The sequence below is a fragment of the Oxyura jamaicensis genome, chromosome 1, assembly GCF_011077185.1.
Source record: "Oxyura jamaicensis isolate SHBP4307 breed ruddy duck chromosome 1, BPBGC_Ojam_1.0, whole genome shotgun sequence".
Taxonomy (NCBI): Eukaryota; Metazoa; Chordata; class Aves; order Anseriformes; family Anatidae; genus Oxyura; species Oxyura jamaicensis.
The window spans coordinates 82,808,284-82,827,898 of NC_048893.1; the positions used below are offsets into that span (position 1 = coordinate 82,808,284).

Genomic DNA, 19,615 nt, shown 5'->3' on the forward strand with positions numbered 1-19,615 from the left:
GCTGGTGATTGCCCAAACCTCTAATTTGTCCAGATCTCTCTGCAAGGCCTCACCACCCTCAATGGAGTCAACAGCTCCACATAATTTGGTATTGTCCACAAACTTGCTTAAAAAACCATCAAGTCCTTCATCCAAATCGTTTACGAAAACATTAAAGAGTACCGGTCCTACAATGGAGCCCTGGGGATCCCCACTAGTAACTGGCCACCAGACTGATGTAACCCTATTTACAAGAACCCTCTGGGCCTGACCCATCAGTCAACTGTCCACCCATCTTGCTATGCTTTTATCTAACTGTATTCTGGTCATTTTGTCCAGGATACTGTGAGAGACAGCATTAAAAGCTGTGCTGAAATCCAAAGATTACATCAACTGGCTTTCTTTGGTCAGCTAGCTGGCTGTACTTGTCATAATAGAAAACTGTGTCAGACATGACTTTCCCTTTGTGAACCCATGTTGACTCTGACCAATGACTGCATTGTACTTTAGGTGTTTTTCAATAACTCCCAGAATAGTCTTCTCCATGATTTTACCAGGCACTGATTTGAGGCTGACAGGCAAGCAATTATCAGGATCTTCCTTCTTGCCTTTCTTGAAAACTGGAACCACATTTGCCAGCTTCCAATCAACTAGGACCTCTCTGGATTCCCAAGACTGTTGAAAAATAATTGAGAGAGGTCCTGTGATAACATTAGCCATCTCTCTGAGTACTCTGGGAAAAATCCCATTAGGCCCCATGGACTTATATGTAAGCAGCAAATCCTGCACAAGTGCAGTATTAACTGGGAGTTTATCGTTCCCACAGTCATGGTTCTCCAACTCAGGGCAGCTGGGGTCCCAGAACCCATCACTGGTCCCAGAGTCCATCACAGAGGCAAAAAATGCATTAAATGTCTCTGCTTTGTCTATCTTTTTTCCTTTATATTTAAAAATGATGCATTCTTTGGAAATGGCAGCTAGTTTAGAATGTAGCTGGTGACTTAAAACTCAACCTAGATTAGCTTCAACTGTATTGTTAGGTGTGATTTAGTGTTAATTACTAAAAAGTAATGACTCATTACACAGTATTCTGTGTCCTCCTTTCAGAGCAAGGTTACTTTTACTCACATCCTCTCAAAGTGAAGTCCTGAAGGAGGAATAAAGGTTTCTCAGTGAAAAGTTTTGATTCTGAGTATTATTCTCCAACGGATAAACATAGTTTAAGTTGTTGCCTTTTTTGGATGCTTCACAACACTATTTATTTTCTTGTTTTACCAACAGATGGTATGAATTTCTAGTAGGAGATCAAGCTGACTTTGCAAGTTGGTATTTTTATATTCTGCTGCAAATACAATCTCTCTAGATGCAGCATGTGTATTTGTTTTAATATTAGAATATGTTATCTACTGCTAGTTAATAACAGGTACAACTTGATTTCAACTGGATAAAGAAAAAAGACAGTGCATCTCTACTCCCATCCCAGTTCAGCACTACTGCAGAGAGATTTTATTTGGTTTGGCACAGTCTTGCTACAAATGAAGATGGCTGCCAGCAAATGCTATAGCAAATAGAATGGAGCCATCAACCCTCAAGAACTTTCTCCAGCTGTCTACTTATCTCTTCTCTTAGCCTTGTATTTTCCTCAGACTACTCCTGATAGGACAATCATGTTTCCAGTCCCTCTCATTATAATATGCCTAGAGTTGGTTACATTGCTCCTTTTAATTTCATCCCTTCTTCCTTCTCCCTTCCCACTTTTGCTTCCCAAGCTGGTGAACGTGCTGCCTTGATGCTCTTCTAACTTCACTCTAAGCCCTTTTGAGTCTGCTTTACACATGTATATATTACTTATATCAAGTTTTCTACAGATTTATTAGCTAAATTTCATAACAATTATTAACCATTGTGCTTCATATATCATATGTCCTTGACATTGCTGAACATGCCTTTCCTTTGGCAAACCTCGTCTCCAAGATACTGCTTCTTCTCCCTGTTTGACACTTTTTTTCCCCACTCTCCCTCTTCAGTTGCAGTTCTTTTACTCTCCCTGTTCAGTTCCCAGACTGAAACATCTACCCTTTCTTCATCTCTCTGTCCCAATATGAGCAGTATCTTTTCTACCCTAATAATTCATAAAAACATCTCTTCTATGATTCCTTCCACCCAAGCTAGAGTAACATACCTGTGTTTCTAAAATTTACCCATAAACGTCCAGAACTTATCACCAGTATAAACTATTTTTTATCCCCTGAAGTCTTTTCTGTCTTCACTACTTCAACATCATAAACAGTACCAGTATTCTAATCCATAGTACTAGTTTCACCCTTGGAACATCACACTAACTCTCAGATTCAGGATGGATACAAACTAGACAGTTTCTTGCTGCTAATCACCTCCAAAATGACTGATAGAAGTATCTTGCTCATTAATAATATTTTATTTGGCTTCAGTGAATACAAGTCTGTTTCTTTCAAACCGAATCTCATGAAATAAATTATCTTCTTGGTTCATTACTTTAATTGAATCAAATCCTGCTATGTCTTCCCATTAACTTCCCATTTTTATTCATATAATCCTCAATACTTTAGACCTAATGCTTGTTATCTATCATATGACTGTTCCTGCTTTTGTCTTGATAATATCAGCTTCAAGCAAAAATAATTTATTTTTATTTTCCCATCATTGTCCCTTACAAGAATAAGCTTGTAATCAAAATCATAAATGTATCCTCTAAACCCCTCTTAAGTCTCCTATCTCACATTAGACCTGTAGCAAAGTACAGCTTGAGAATGACTTAGCAACCGGAGATGCTGTATATATACTAGCTGAGATATTTTACACTCTGACACATTCTTGCCCTGTTCTTTGTCTTAGTGTCTGGTGCATCTTTCAGATCACACAGTACATATTCTGTATGTATGTACTTACTCTTTTGATATGTAAGTATCAAAGGGCAAAAGCGACAAAACCGTTTTTAAGGAAAGATGAAGTTGCTAGTGATAGTGCACAAGAGTCAAACTCAGAGTCTTCAGTTATGATGTATCCAGAAATATTTAGGGGTTAAAGATAGAAACTACTTTACAAATTCTAAGCTCCAAAAACCTGTGGTCTGTGCTTGTCATTTTGGATAAACATGCTGGTCTTCTTTGGTCTTAGTATTTATCCATTTTAGCTTTTGAGGAAACCCCAAAACCTTTGACTGCAGTTTGTTCCTTGAGTTCTCTGTTACAGACTCGAAATTAGAAAGACCTGACCAATAATGTTTAAAACATTATACGCTGGTCCTCTTTATGGGCTGCTACATTTCTAACTGGCCTGGTCTTTTAACTAAACAGTCCACCTTTTATGAAGTACTATGAAATAAAATCATAGAAATCAGTTCTTAAATAATCAGTCTAGAGAGACAGAGTAGAATTTCATGTGTGAACATACAAATGTATTTCAATAACTATATGACTCGGTACTGATATGAGATGCTAAAACAACTGTCACCTTTCTTTTTATTTTTGCCTACATTGAGTATTCAATGTAAAATTGTCTATCCAATTGTTCTGTGAAAGCTACTTTAAAAAAATGGATGAATAAGAGGCATCCTGGAGACCTAATTACATATAAGCACTGCAGTTAATTAAGATGCATACAGCTCGTTGGCTGAACAGTCATTTTTGCAAAATTAATTATAGCTTTGTTCATCACATTGTGCAGTGATGAATGCTAATATTTAAATTTCATATCACTGTAATTCAAAAATTAGAAATATTAAAAAACATTAATTTTCATAACTCTTTGATGTGTGTATTTTTATACCTACTTTACATTCCCCATTGAAGATCAGAGCCACTGAGTGGTTCCCCAAAGCCAAATATTAAAGTACCAAAGCAAGATTAAAATTTAAAATTTGACAGCATGCAACCCAATTGGTAGACCTTTAAACCACATTGCTCTTCTGAGAATAGGGAAGAATTAATTAATAACTACAATCAGGCAGTACCATTGCAAAACAAGAAATGCTTCATATAAGTAAGTGTACACTGAAATGAAAACAAAACCAATGGAAAATATTGTCATCAAGAATGTGAAATTATTGAAAATTCATTTCTAAGGCCAAATCTGCCCCATTAGTCCATGAGATTTTTTCATTGATTCTTTTGGAAGAAGAAAACAGATCTGAAGTATCTGTATAACAAGAAAATTGTCAAAATTAAGCATGGTTGACTTTACAAAGTATAATAAGTTGCATGCATGCTGAATGTGTTTAAGAAACACATTACAAAGCACAAACACATGGGTTTAAGTCAGGCATAGTCTCATCATCATAAAGCTATTTGCCTAACCTTTATAGAACTTACTCTGATAGGAAGTACGGATCCGTTTCGTTAAATCTGGATAAAAGTTAGACAGGCCACGCATGCAAAAGTTGTCTTTGGAACATGCCAGTACACCAGCATCAGCAGCAGGCAGAGGAAAGAGAGAAAAAACAGTCTAAAGTGAAAGGAAGTGATATCCATAACCAGCATCTAGAACAGCCAAGGTGAAGAAATTTCAGCAGATGCTTACCTTCCAATTGGGAGATATAACAAGAAAAATAATCAAAAAAAGTAAAGGATGTGGGATGGATGGTGAGAAAGCAGCTGAGTGTATTTCTTTTAGATGCATAGTTTCTACGAGCAATCTAGAAGTGCATATTCTTTCTTAGTGGTCACTTATACCAAACAGACTCCACTACAACAACACAGCTGGAATATTGCCTTAAAGGAGTGGCAAATATTATCCCTGACATGTAGAAATCCTGTGTGGTGCAGTGCTGACAATACCTATTTCTAGGACAGTTATACTCTCTACCTTTTGTACATGTCTCTGCAGCACATTACCTATGGCTGGCTGCTCAAATTACATTGGGAGCTGCTGTGAGTCAGGCTGAACCAGAGAGAGAAGCTGAAGATAGCTTAAAGCTGCTTGTCTCTTTCCTCAGCTGTGCCAAACTTACATCCTTAACACTTGGCACAGATGAGAGCTAAGCTTGCCATGATTAAATGCCTAGAAAGTGAGACAAATGGTCTTTCAGGGATGAAAGTAGGCCTGAAGACTTGCATTTTATTCTCCAAATTTTACTTTTTATTTTTTGAATACAATCATATTTACAATGAAAAAAAAATATGTTGACTCTATGGAGAAATAGGATTTGATGATTTAGTTTAGGGTCTGCTGATGAAAATGCTGATGTCATAAAACCGCTGTTATCTCCTGCTTTTATAACTTTGTATTTAGATTTAAAACACTCAACGTTTTCAAACAGATTTTTAAATCTAATTCTAAATCTCCACAGCTATATGAATCACATTTCATAATTGTCTCTGACTCAAGTATGTTACAATGGAATAGAATATATCAAGTAAAAAGACTTGAAACAGATCTTTTTTTTCCTCATACAAATCAAGTTCTTAGATAACCAAAAATGTCTGGCAAAATTGAAATGTGACTAATATTTCTAACGTGCAATGCTAACAGCTATGAATTACAAATGCGATCCCCTTGGCATCAGGTTTTAAGATGTAGTACAGCTGGATTTATTAAGTTTGTATCAGGAGCTTCAAGTTACTAACAAAGTGGCTAATTGGAGCTAGTTATGCTATCTATGTAACGTCTCTCAGATGCTACACTATTATCCAAACACAACTGCCTATCCAAATACCAATGGATAACATTTGGCAGAAGGTACAATTAAGTTTAAGTCTTACCTATTGGTGTGAACTTTCTGAAAACTGAAAAAAAAACGACCAACCAATATAGAGACTACACTTCAAGTGACTGCTAGAGAAACAGTTTGCTGGTCTACTCATTACAATTTTTTAGAGACTCAGCTAAGGGAATTACTTGCTGACCTCCATCCCAAAAAACAAACTTCCTCATACATTTCGTTTCTGAGAGAAAGCATCAGTACCAAGTATGTCAGGTTTCTTTTGTCAAGTTATAGAAACTCCATTTGCTGGCAAATAGTCATGCATTTCAAAAGCACTAAAAAAAGCCACAGGCAAAAAAAACAAAGAACATCAGGCTCATAACTACAATGTTGTACTTCCTACCTGCAGCAAACTGCTTGCTTTTGCGAGGTGAACGGGGTTGACGTTGGTATGGATCACTTGATCCATATAGGTCAAGGGTTCCCATGCTCAGCAGTACTGTCTTCTGCATAAAGTCCACAACAGCCAAACCATTGCAGTTTCCAAATGCCACTCTGAAAAAAAGAAATATTTCTCAGAGGTATTAGTAATACATAGTTAAGTGGAGCAAACAGTAATTACTATTTAATATTACAAATTCTGTAAAAAAAAAGTCTTCAGAAACTACTCAAAGCTTACTATTTAAAATTCTTACAGATTCGTAATTCTGAATTTATAAAATTGTGTCCTGAAACACAGTAATCTACACTCCAGAAAGCAGACTGCCCATTTTAACTTTTTGTGCTAAATACATTGCAATAACATCTATGTGTTGCTTTACTAAATAGTATAATTACAAAAATACTGATGTAAATTGAGACTACAAATCTGGACATAGATCTTAAAAAGTTGTTATATATCTAAAATACAAATACAAATTAAAATAAAAATACAATGTAGGAAGATCATAGGTTGCAGTGAGGAATAAAGTCTACATTTTAGGTATGTAGAGTAATATCTGTTTCAGAAATTACTAAAGCCTGTTTTGCATAACAGAAGAACTTTTCACAGTTTTCCTGGGACAAAAAAGGAATGGTATCAGTCATATTTGCCAGAAGACTATTTTATATAAAGCTTAATACATCTTCATGTTTCTTGACACAAAAAGACTTACAAGGAATAGAACGAAATTATTTCACTATATATATATATATATATTTTTGTCATTCTTGTATTTTGCTTTAAATAGTATATTAATAGGAATTGTAAGAGAAAGGATATTGAAATAAAAAAGCTTATTAGTGTAAATGGTGACAGCAATTCCTATGTTCATGAAAGACCATATAGGTGGAGAAGAGGAAAAATAAGGGGAAAAAAATTGTACCAGTATTGTTCTCATCTGTTAATACTTCAGGCAAGAAAAGTGATAAACACTTTCGTCTTGAGAATGATTAACCTGAGATATATTAATTTTGGAAAACATGAGACAAATGAAGAGTTAATGATCTGACTGTGGTCAGCAAATCATCATAGCAAGAAAACAGCACATCACTTCATAGTCTGCACTTTTCTAAACTTCTCTATGTTTAGAGACAATCACAGACATATTATTTCTTATAACTTAAAGAATTATCAAAAAAAAAAAGAATTTACTCATTAATATTAAAATGCTTCTCATGAATGGAAAGAAAATCTAGGCAGACATTACTATAAACAAGCCTTAAGATATACTGCTAATATATTAAGTCATTACAAAATCAAATACAAAATAAACACAATGAATTTTTCAAAACTGAGTGAATGGAATTCATTGCTAGGGGAAGTTCTATTCTGTAAAGAAATTCCTGTGTCTTTCATAGACATGTCATAAAATTTTCAACAGACATTCCTTGACAATTAATATGTAGATTTGTTAAAAATTTTTAACACATGAACTGGTAATAAATTTTCAGAGACTTTCTTTCCATCCAACAGAACATAATTTGAATCAAATTTAGTATTTCTATTTAACCTTGTATCTCTTTGTAAGCAATTGAAGCATTTTGTAACTTTTTCTTTTTTAGTCTCATAATATCAAGAAGTTTTTGGATGATTCATTTAAACAGAAATAAAACAAGTGTTAATACTTCCAATTTGTAGCTTGGTGCTGTTAAAGGTAAGAGGCATAAATTAAATAAAATTTCACACCTCAAGACTTTAATCTTTGCTGGACATAAAATTTTTTTTCTATATCTTACTTTAGTCCCATTTCATGGCTGCAGTAACATGATGGACACTAAGTTCCTGTTGTTAGTAATAGACAGTTACAGAAATCAAAGTAATTAAAACAATTTTGGAAGTATACACCTTGGAACACACTTACTGTACTATACTTTCCTTCTAGTTAACCTAATTATTCTTGGAAAAAAAACATAAAGGCAAAATAACCTCACAACTAGCATGATAAAAACGTCATATCCTCAAATTGTATGCTGAAGTGACACAGTTTTTCCAGATTGTAAAGCTATGTATGAGGAGAAAACTAAATCATTAAATTCTGATGAGAAGATAGGATTGTACCTTGTCAGTATAGGCACAAGGAAAAAGTTGAAGGAAACAATACAGAGGAAGAGAGAAGACACTCTGCAGAGGAAATTTAGAGAAATAGGACATGTTTGGTACTTAGTATATGCTGTTTTGAAGGAGACTGTCCCATAAATTATTACCGCTTCTAGCAAAGAAAACAATTTCACTCATTGAATCAGGCACGTTTGTAAAACCACTGTAAATACTAGGAGAATTGGAACCCAGAAGAGTAGTTTACATATGAGAGAATGGTGTGATTATTCCTGAAGTCAGATGACACTTTGAGGCCTGAGACCTGCAACGGAGCAAATTAGGCAAAACCAAACAATTTACACAAGTGACAAATGAACCTTGGTATGGTAAAACAAAAGAAATTTATGGAATTCATTAATAGAAACTATTTGAAAACTCAGGCCAAAGACCTGATGAAACAACAAACAACACCCAAAACACAGTATTTTTGCATAGATGTAAGAATTTTTGCTCTACATAAAATTTTAAAGTCTCTGAAGTGTCAGCTGATTTATATAATATCTATGAGAATCAGACACCTAACACTCATGTTTTTAATTGAAGTAACACCTTCTACATAAGAAATCTGATTAATGTATTCTGGGCAACCCTCAGTGAGAGAAAACATGGCAAAAATGGCATGGGAAAAATGGCAATTAAATTGAACTTGAGGAAGAAGATACACACAGATATGCTCAATTGCATTTCCATACAGAATTTAGCATTTGAAGGTTCCTTATTCAATTTTCAATTTCAGGTTTCTGCTTCTCTTGCAAGCAGAGATTAGCACGCGCATAAAAATACTGTTCTTAGAAGATAATTTCCAATTAAAGATACAATATCATGACAAATGACATTTAACACATAATCACAATTTTTTTACAAAATATATTTCACCTTGGTGATCCTTTCAAAATAACTTTAAGTTACAGATTTGAAAGGTAATTGGATTTTATTTGAAAGGATAGGTAGAGTGATGTAAAACGGTTCAGTCTTTTAAACAGGAATAGTAAAAATATTGGCAAGAATGGAAGTTTAACATCTAGTATGACAATCTTTATGTGAATTCAAATATTTTTTCCCCCCAAATCTGGGTTATAGCACCTTTTGATTATTTTTACTCTGACTTCAAATGTCTGCAGAGAACTTCAAAGTATAACTGGAAAATATGTGACAGTGCAATAAACAATAAATGAATGCACCTTAATTTTGCTTTACTTACAGTCCATAAGCAGAGTTTACAGCAAGGCTGGTAATCTGTTGTGGAGGCTCACCATCCACCCACACCAACTGAATAACAAGATCTGCTTGGTATCCAGGAGGCATTCGCACAGGTCGAGTCTTAACGCTAAGAAGAAGAGGTACAAAATAAGAATGAACAAACAAACTGGGCCACGAATAAAAACCACTTCCCTTGAGAAAATACTAGTGAAGCAGAATCCTCTAATAAGTTCAGAGCAGTACCCATACTTGCAACATATTGTGCATATACCTGTACATTGAGACTAGGCATTTCCATCAGAACAGGAATGTTTTGGACGAATTTTAGGCTTTGACTTTATTTTCTGTTGTAGAAACAAATTTGAAAATTTCAACATTCCCTAAAACAGAGACTCTGGAGAAGATATAGGTGAGGTAAGCACCTGGGATCAATAAAAATAATTTTTGCTTCATCATTTTGCTTTCATTTTCCATTTCCTGAATATTTTCTTGTACTATATAATGTACACTTAAAAATTGTCATGAGCTTACATGGAAAACATAAAATTCTTTCTTCTGAAAAATCTCAAATGGGACATTTCTGCATTGTTGGAAGTTTCTTGCTTTGAGGTGAGGCAAGAGAAGACAGATGAGATGTGCCTTTCCATAGTGCACCTCACCATTGCATAACCAAAACTTACGGATTTACCAATTCTATTTGTCCATCTAGTGCAAACAAGTCCTGTTTTCTTCTTATGAGTATAATTACCTCATACATGATCTAGTCTTAATGAATAAATGCTTCCTATGTAAAACCTGGTATAAATATTAGCACCTTGTCATATTTTCTTATGGCAAATTCAGTGACTTGCAAAGCAGATAGTGAAGGTGTACACTGAGGAGGGTTTAAGAAATGAACATTTTTGTATGCCTGTGTTATTTATGATCTTGACTTGTAGAACTTAGTGATACACTGAAAGAAGATACTGTGCAAGAACAGCAACACTTTGAGATTCATTAGTACATTCACACTCTAGGCAGTAATTTATACATAAAGCCCACTAGCCAGCGACACTTTCGATAGCTGTAAATACTGAGAGTGCATATATTGTACCTTTCTGCACACAGTCATAATAGGGCAGTCTACCACATATTATCTTCTACCCCTGTGAAAAATAGTACCCAAAGAAACAGTAAGAATCAGGAAAGGAAAGAGAGTAGCTAGTCAATATACACATTGACAACAACATTCTGAAAAATTGCAATTATTGGCAAATAATATATATATATATATATATATATATATATATATATATATTTGCTGTAAGTGCATCTCTACACATAGCCATACTGCAAATAAATAAAATTGTACTATCCTATGTACTGGATTGTAGAGATGACATCTTTGATGACTGCTGATGCAGAGTATCTCCTGAACATGACTAAGATGTGACTTAACAAGCTTTCCAAGCATTCCTGGCACATGCAGCTGAAAAGATGGTGGATCAGACTGGAAAAATAACAACTAATTTCTACTCAGAAGTATGTATGTAAGCACTTTTCTCAAGAGGGAATGTTCAGGCTTCTCATTCAACAACCATGGCTATTGGTTTTTAATTTGTTCAACTGAATGCATCTGGTGGGATAGAGGCCTGAGTGGGAAATTTGGCTGTTGGCGATCTATCACACTTGGAAAAGTGAAAATAGATGCAGAAAACTGAAATAAAGCAACTACAAAATGAGAACATGGTAAAAGTTGGCAAGAGAACCAGACAACTGATGTAGCACAACTGAAAATGTACAAAGCAAACCGTGTTCTAATTCTAACAGAAATTTTGAAGAAGAGGGGACTGCAACAACACTCCTCACACTTTTGAGGCTTCCCCCAACGTGTCCCTAGCTTAACTATTTGGCCCGGGGGTGCCATGGGTGCGGTCGGCTGGAACAGGCTGTCTGACATGGGGCCACCCACTGTCAGCACCTGTGTAGTCCCAAAGCTAGGAAAATGGACAACACCTACAAATGGACAACACCTATCTATTGGGCATGGATACCCAATAGAATATTTCTGACAACCATTTTTTTTCAAAATACATTTACATGGAGTCCTCAATTGTTTAACCATCAGTAACACAGTTTATGCTTTACTGCTTATATTATTAATTTAAAGTGTTCACTAAACTTTCCAACCTTTCTCTCATTTACTTTTTAATGAGAAATGTATTCCTCATCTATCTTTCTTAATTTCCTTAACATTGGAGTGATACACTATTCTTTTTCTCTGGTCTGTAGCATGGTTCAGACCTTACATATCCATTTCTCTAAAGTAATAATCAGTCACTTGGCTCAGATCTTGCCATAGGAAAGACAGCACAGTACAGTTCAGTAAGCAGGACACGTGTTCCCTTCCTCATTTTCCTCCCTCCTTATCAACCAGGACCAGCTGTGGGAGCAGACCTGCAGGCAAGGAGTCTGGATCAACACCCCTCCCTGCCTCCACTCAAGGCTGCTGCAGTTACAAAAGTAAAAGGGAAGCACTTAACAGCACCAGTCTTGGCCAAAACTGGAAGGGATGAATAGCACCTTATCTGCCCAGCTGGAGAGAAAAAAGTAACCACTTTAATTGTCTTGCATCGGGAGCTTTGGTACTACCATAGCTGGGCAGACTATAACAGATACACAAACAAAGAAGCATGCCAAAAAGTATGCTAAATAAATCCTGGGAGCCAAAAAGTGGTTCTTGCAGTAGTGAGATAAGACTTTCTGATGTGTAGGTTGACCTAGTCATAATAAGTACTTGCTGTAGTGTCATTGCATGAGATAACATGTTGGAACTAATAACACTGTTGTGTCAAGCATGAAGAGATGAAGCATCAGAAACAGGAGCTGGGGCAAGCATTGAAGGAGCTGAACAGTTTACTACTAGATGTGTGATATCTTTCACAACCATCTTCAATTTTCCTGGGTTCTGCAGCCTCCTCAAATTTCATAACACTATCAGAGCATATCTAGTATACCTGTGAGTACAGGATCACATATCTGGCTATCACAGCAGAATATATGCAGCATTTCAGGAGGATGAACAAGACCTTCATTGGGATTTCCAAGACATAACCATCTGTTGTCCTTTTCATGACCATGACCTGCTCCTGTATTTTTTCCTCTCTGATTGCGTGAGTATTTAAGTTGTGTGGCAAGGTTTTGGTACCAGAGGACGGAGGGGCCACAGTGGTGGCCTCTATGAGAAGAGGCCAGAGCAGCGATTACCCTGCAGCCTGTGGATACCATGGCAGAGCTGGTATTTCCCTGCAGCCCATGGAGAGGGCCACACAAGAGCAAACCTCCATGCTACAAGAGCAGGTCACCATATTGCAGGCCATGGAGGGCCCCACAGTGGAGCAGGTGGGTATTTCCTGAAGGAACTTCCTTTTTCTAGGGAAAACTCATGGTGAAACAGGTTTATGACAAAGGACTGTAGGTCATGGGAAGGACCCACTCTGGAGCAGGGAAATGTGTGATGAAGTTGTGGAAGGGAGGAACTTATGGACTGACCGCAACCCTCCATTCCCTTTCCCATTGTGCTTTAATTTCTGTCCTAATTTCTCACCACCCAATACTATTTTCAAATGGCAACCAACTAAATTAATTTTCCCTGAGCTGACTCTGTTTTGCCTGTGACTAAATGGTAATAGCTCTCCCTCTCTTTGTCTCAATCCAAAAGCTTTTCGTCTTATTTTCCTTCCCTCTCCTGCTGAGGTAGAGCAAGAGAGGAGCTGGATGGTCATCTGGCAGATGGCCAAGGTTCACCCTCTACTGTTAGCAGTAGCTCTGTATTGTTGTTTCCTATAAACAACAAAACCCTGCTCAAAGTTTTGCACTTTCTAACCTGTTCTGCTGTCAACATATCTTTTTCATTTCTGTTGTTCATAAGATAGATATCCATAAATACTCATGAAATTCCACTGAGGTAAACAAAGCCCTGGATTACCCAGGAGTATTGGTGGTGAGAACAAAGGGTTGTGTATCTGGGAACCCAAGCTGCTAAGGGAGAGGGGTACTTCTTAGTCCTGGGGAAAACTGAAACTAAAAACAACAGTTGTATGAATGAAGACTTATTATTTAAAACACTTTACAGCAAGCAGAAACTGAGTATTTTAAACAAAGAGTCCTCCAGAATACCTCCTGTGATGTGGCCCTTGCATATCTTATAGCTGTAGATAAACCTTTAGAAGGTAGGCTAGTGGTGGTGCTTCCAACTTCCACCTGATTTTCCCTTTTCTCTCATTAGATCCTGCCCTTAGAATTTTTATAAGAGATATGAAACAGATGAGATACAAGATGACTTAAGTCTATTGCCCTTTCAGCTGAGTAGACATACTTTCCGTCCCTATTTCCCAATGGTTAACTGATGAGGCAGAGGAACACAGGAGTGAAGTACTCTGTTACCCTGAGTTTCAACAAATATCTAAGACAATGCAATGTGTTTATTCTTTTCCCCTCCTTAACACACCACCATGAGACTGACAATGGCTGCAGAATTAATTCTGAACTTCTAAAATATTTTTTTCTTACTACTTTTTCAATACGTTTTTAATAACATACTGACAAACTCAGACAACTTGAAATGCCTTCAAAGTTTTCTTTCACATAGTTTCTACCTGAGCAAAAAGCAAACACCTTACTCTGCATACTCTCCACTACAAATATGAGGATCTTCTTTGGTAATCTGGGTGCTATTTCACAGGGGTTTTCTTCAAGCATTGAATTAGTTTTAGTAGGGTTAAAGACCAAAAGACTGGAGTAAAATAGTTTCAGATATGATTCAGTTTTTAATTCTCATGTTCCTAAGACACTGTCAATCTTTATGCATGTTTGAATCATTCTCCTGGCTTCACCAACCATCTTGCTTGACCAATGTTGTTGATAGTTAGCTCTAAATTGTTTTGGTTTTGCTTTTTTGGAAGTGTTTATACTATGAGTGTAAGTAAGCTGAAGGAGTATTCACAGAAGGAATGTCGGTATTTAGTGATTTCCTTGAAATTTTCTTCTTATGCTATATGCAATTTGATTGGTGCAAAGTTTTGGGTTTCAGTTTTCTTCATGAGATAATCACAGTCAGATCTTTGTCATTTTGAAGCTATTTGTCAAAATCCCTGACTGTCTTAATTTTGAAATGATACTAAAAGTCTGGGAACAATGACTTACCTTCTGGGAACAACTATTTAATGACAGTATATGCATAAAAAATGTTTTACCTGGATAATCGATCACAAATATAACAGTTTTCTTATGCTATTTGGCATATTTGATTATATAATCTTCTGAAATAAGCAAGAATAGTATTTGTTCCACATTGTTGCTCACCTCTCTTGGTAACATTTACTTCTGATTTCAGAAAAATACTAAGTTTTTGTTACTTTAGACCCCTCAGTCAGTTGCCTTCTAGTACTTATTTCCAGACACAAACGTTCAGATACTGACTTCTGACTAGTAAAAAATTATGTAGTGTAGAGTGCTGTAATGAGTTTGAGAAGGAGATATGAAACACAACAGAGCCAAGGTTAAGTGCTAGTCTGTATATAAATTTTTATGTGGATTAGCAATATAATTCAAGTTGTGCAACTACCCTCCATGTCTAGGTGGCTGCAGCTTTACATTATCACTGTATCTTAGACTCTGTACTGTTACTCACCTTATTAACTTGCATATAAAATCAATAGCATCATCCAGGACTCTATTCGGTTTTCTGCATTTCCAGTACTACTTTCATCTTAACATCATAGTCCTGCTTAGAACGTAAGTTATTCGAAGAAAAATATGGGTTTGGATTGCGGGAATAGTAGGGATATTTATATGCCTTTTCCTGTTGAAAACGGTGTGAGTGTATGCAGTATACTTTATATAAATGTTAGAGGGGGTATGCCAGCAATTCTCGTGGTAGACACTAGAAGTCAATTCTCTAACAAAATATGTTTCGATTTACTTTGGACAAAATGGGGCAAAAATCTGTTGGTTGCTTAATATGAGATTGTATGGAGTTTAGCAAACTTCCAAAAATGAACTATCAGAACATCTCCGAATGTATTATAGCCTTGCTCCCTTCCAAATCAACAATGGTTCCCCTTTCCAAACTGAGTCAAATAAGAATCCCTTAAGGGAAAATCTTATTTACTGAAACAATCAATTGCATTCTTACTGATTGCAATGGCACAGAAAGGTTTCCCACTGAGATTTTTTTAATAACTCCTCTCTGCCTCTTGTATTGATTTTAATGGTTTACATTAATCATTAAACTTATGTCAGAGATTCAGCTGCTAGACTGAATGAGGTGGACAAATGAACAGGATGCCAAAAGCTACTGTCAATTATGCAAGAACAATGTCACAATATTGCTTTTAAATGTTAATGCTATTTTTCAGGAGCACAACATATCTGCAAAGTAAGGAATGTTCATGTAAACTGCTTTTGAAGTAACTGAGGCATTTAAAATATTTAATAATAATTAGACTGAAATAATAATGAATTCACTGAGAGGAATCATTATTAGACATGCACTGTAATTCCTGTGAAATTACGTTTTATGGAGTTTTATACAAAATTCTGTTTTGAAACTATTCAAGCCTATAATTTATCTGCCTTATTAGCAAGACGTATTATTCTACTCCAAACAATAGCAATGTGTACTGTAGCAGGCACCAGTTTGCTTCTTCCTAAAGGTTAAACATCTGTATATTTCCACATAGTGCAGCTGTTTCAAAACATTTAAGACTGTTTGGTGAGTATGAACATGGTTTCCTTCCCCAACATGTCATAAAATACACATACTTCTTTCACAGAGGATTATTTTACTATTATACTAATTAATCAAGGACCAAAAGCTTTGCACATGACCACTTTATGGAAGTATCCTTGTGGACTAAAAAAAAAAAAAAAAAAAAAAAATGTCCTCAAAAATTCATTGATCTATTCTGTAGTGCTTGTATTCCATTCAAAACTGGATGTGAGATGAAGATTCACTCACAGATCATACTGGAAAATTAGAGTCAAACTTTAACTGCAACAGTTTGTCTTCTCCATAACTTAATTCCAGCTATTTAAAATCCCTTGTTAACTATTTTGCCTTATTTTTTTTGTTTAAAATTATTATTTTTTTAATTGTCATATGCATTACATGATATGTCACATATATATAATTAACTTCATTTTCTTGAATTATTAATACACCTGATACAAATACTTCTTAGAAAGATAAATATTTGAATGTTTGAATGATGGCATAGACTTACCTAAGACATGGGATACTGTCTTTCATCATTCCTTCACATGCTACAGTGTTGGTACTGCCTGAAAGACTCTTTAGAGAAGGAAGCTGGGAAGAGGCATCTGGAAACTGGGGAATTATTTCTGGTTCAGGAGTAATGATATCTTCTACTTCATACTGAAGTCGTACCTCTAGTGACTAAAATAAATAAAAAGCTAAGTCACAATTTAATAAAGAAAGCTGCTGAAAGTTTTATTACTTTCAAATAAATATCAGTAAATCTTATGTTCTTAAAACAAACAAACAAACAAGCAAAAAAACACAAAACATTTATCATCATCATGTGCAAGCAAAGAATACTGTCATTTGTTGTTTATACAGCCTAACAGCCTAACATCACATAGGAACTTGGAGAATTAATTAGGTATATTCTTCCAGCGCTGACTTTGATCCAAGCCTTTTCTTGTAAGTGAAAGGAAAGATTACAGCTTTCCAGAACTTAGCCTGGAAAGACATATTCATTACTCACTCCCAAATAAACAATATTACAGCATAAGAAGGCATCATTAAGGATTAATGTCATGAAAATTTTCTGTCTATTGTCCATTTTATTTTTTTCCTAAGCCAATTAACTAAATGATCATCAACTCTTTCTCTGTATTGCTAGTACAACAGAGTCCCTACAAAACAAGTTTTAGCCAGTCTGCAGAAACTGAACAGTGTGAGTAGTACTGGTCCATGAACTCCATCTGTCCGTATGTGGGTGTCAGGAAATCAGAGGTAACAGCACAGAGTTCCATATTCCTTAGACTGCAAATGAGTTTGGCAGATTCTGGAATGCAAAATCTAAACCACTTAACTTTCACTTTCCTGCTAGGATCTCTGGATAGGGAAAAGGAGACCAACCAAGCTTAACCATCCTTCAGCTCTTTCCACTAATTCAGGAAATTTTAACTGAAGGGATTTCAAAACAGGGGAAAATGGGCAGGGAGCTCAAATCTATGTAAGTAATCATCTAAAAAAAAATCATGATAAATATTGGTTAATTCTTTCTACCTCACAAATTATCCAAGAAGAACTCTAGAAATAAAGTACAGCCCTCTAAGAGTTAAGGTCTTGGGAATACTAGCTAAGTAGTAATTTCAGTGCTGGTTTCTTGAAGTGATCAGATGCAATTATAAATGTAGATCACCATCTTAGTGGTTTCTCACCAAGACATCATCTTCACCAAAATCAAGACAGCAGCATAAGGAAGCTACCTAATTTGTATGAAAATCAGGAGATAAGGATCAGTACACTGAAGATGTGCCTATTTCTCAACCATTGTGTTGTAACATAACATTTCAGAAAGAAGTGATTTTGCTCAATCAGAAGAGAAAGTGTCCTTTCTCAAATTTTCACTTTTGTTTCCTCCAAGCAAAATCTATACATACGTTTTTTTTTTGCCTGAATCAGCTAAGAAGCCTATGGATAACATTTGCTTTGAAAGAGTGAAATATCGAGTTCAGGAAAATCTAATCTTCTGGAAGTTATTGCTGCTGTCTGAAACCATTTATAATGCTGTTTAATGTTTATGAGGGAAGGGAGTACAAGAAGAATATGTTCTTCTGCTGACCATGTCAGAAGAGCCTAATTCTTCTCTGGATATTTTTCTTTGTGTCTTCCTTTTTCTACTGAAATTCACTTTGTTAAGTTCTATCTATCACCCACTTGCACATAGAAGGAAAAATGATGGCACCAATTTATTTTGACACACTGTACAGATCTTTTTTGATAATTGAATCACTGTTTATGGATTTCCTTTCTATGGTCAAACTACTGCAGACTTATTTTGTATCATTCCTCTCGAGCTTTGAAGGAGAGCTTCACAGAAGACTCATAGACTGATCACTGAGAAAGTGATCTTGTTTAATATAGACCTAGATATCTTTCCTGGACTGGATGGAATGGATTCAGATAATAAAACAGCAACAAATGCTTTTCACATAACTACATAGCAATGACTCCAAGGCTGGATATAAAGCAGAGTCACGTGCATACTACTTGTCTCCAGAATCTGACATGGAATGACACAAATAACACTTATATGCAGGAAGTCCCAGGCACAGCCTGTGCCTTAAGGCATGTTCAGCAGTGAACTTCCCTGCTATGTGGAGGAACCTCAGAGTAGCCTCCTTGCTTCCCGTTCATCATAGTAATGATGTTACAAGACTGATGGCTGTCAAACATGGTGTCTATTAAAATGCTGGGATTTGTAGGTGGAACTCAAGCTGTGTTCAGGCTGGTTGCTACAGACACTAAGTGCTAGAACTTGGGCTCACCTCATGCAGTAAAGTCCTGAGGCTGGCCAACCCAGTCTGAATATAGACAATGCTAGGCGAGCTAAAGTCAGGTATGTATTCCAACAAAAACTCTTGTACTTTTTGTTAAAAAACAAGCAAGCAAGCAAGCAAACAAAAACACACAAAAAACAAAACAACAAAAACACCACTTAGGAATGAAGACTTTAATGCTTGCAACAAAAATGGTGAAACAAGAGATGAGGCTCATCTCAGGGATGCACAAAATCTAGAGGAACTCATTGACTACACCAAAAAATATTAGATAATACTAAAACAACACTTCACTGAACAATTCCTTCTATAAATGTTTCTTAAGTACAGATGAAATCTGAGAAACTGTTAAATTGCACACATTATTATATTTTAGAACACACCGGGTCTGCTGCAACTCAGCTGAAAATCTAAAAGACATGAAAATAAAGAAAATAAATGTTAGGTAATAAAAGATAAGGTGCATTTGATGTGGAATAATATACGAACATTGAAATGTAATGATTTTAGCAGCATTATGTGTGAGCTGGTCAATAAGGTAAAATTACTGTTCATTAGTTTAAAAACCTGCCTGAAAGGATGCCTCAAGCTAGTTTAAAAATTGC

At 35.8% G+C, this 19,615-nt stretch overlaps 1 protein-coding gene across 10 annotated transcripts in view; it reads right to left on the reverse strand.

Annotated features, from left to right (window-relative positions):
- The window catches only part of STXBP5L (syntaxin binding protein 5 like), a 202,619-nt gene that overhangs the window by 50,311 nt on the left and 132,693 nt on the right, over nucleotides 1–19,615 (reverse strand). For 6 of the 10 annotated variants that reach the window (XM_035314746.1, XM_035314748.1, XM_035314753.1 and 3 more), the window contains 4 exons: nucleotides 16,703–16,875; nucleotides 9,439–9,564; nucleotides 6,063–6,214; nucleotides 4,329–4,400 (listed from right to left, as the gene is read on the reverse strand). In XM_035314746.1, coding sequence (XP_035170637.1) covers nucleotides 4,329–4,400; nucleotides 6,063–6,214; nucleotides 9,439–9,564; nucleotides 16,703–16,875 — 523 coding nt within the window. The remainder of the gene's footprint in view (nucleotides 1–4,328; nucleotides 4,401–6,062; nucleotides 6,215–9,438; nucleotides 9,565–16,702; nucleotides 16,876–19,615) is intronic. The other 4 variants (XM_035314751.1, XM_035314754.1, XM_035314752.1 and 1 more) reach the window with 1 other exon arrangement.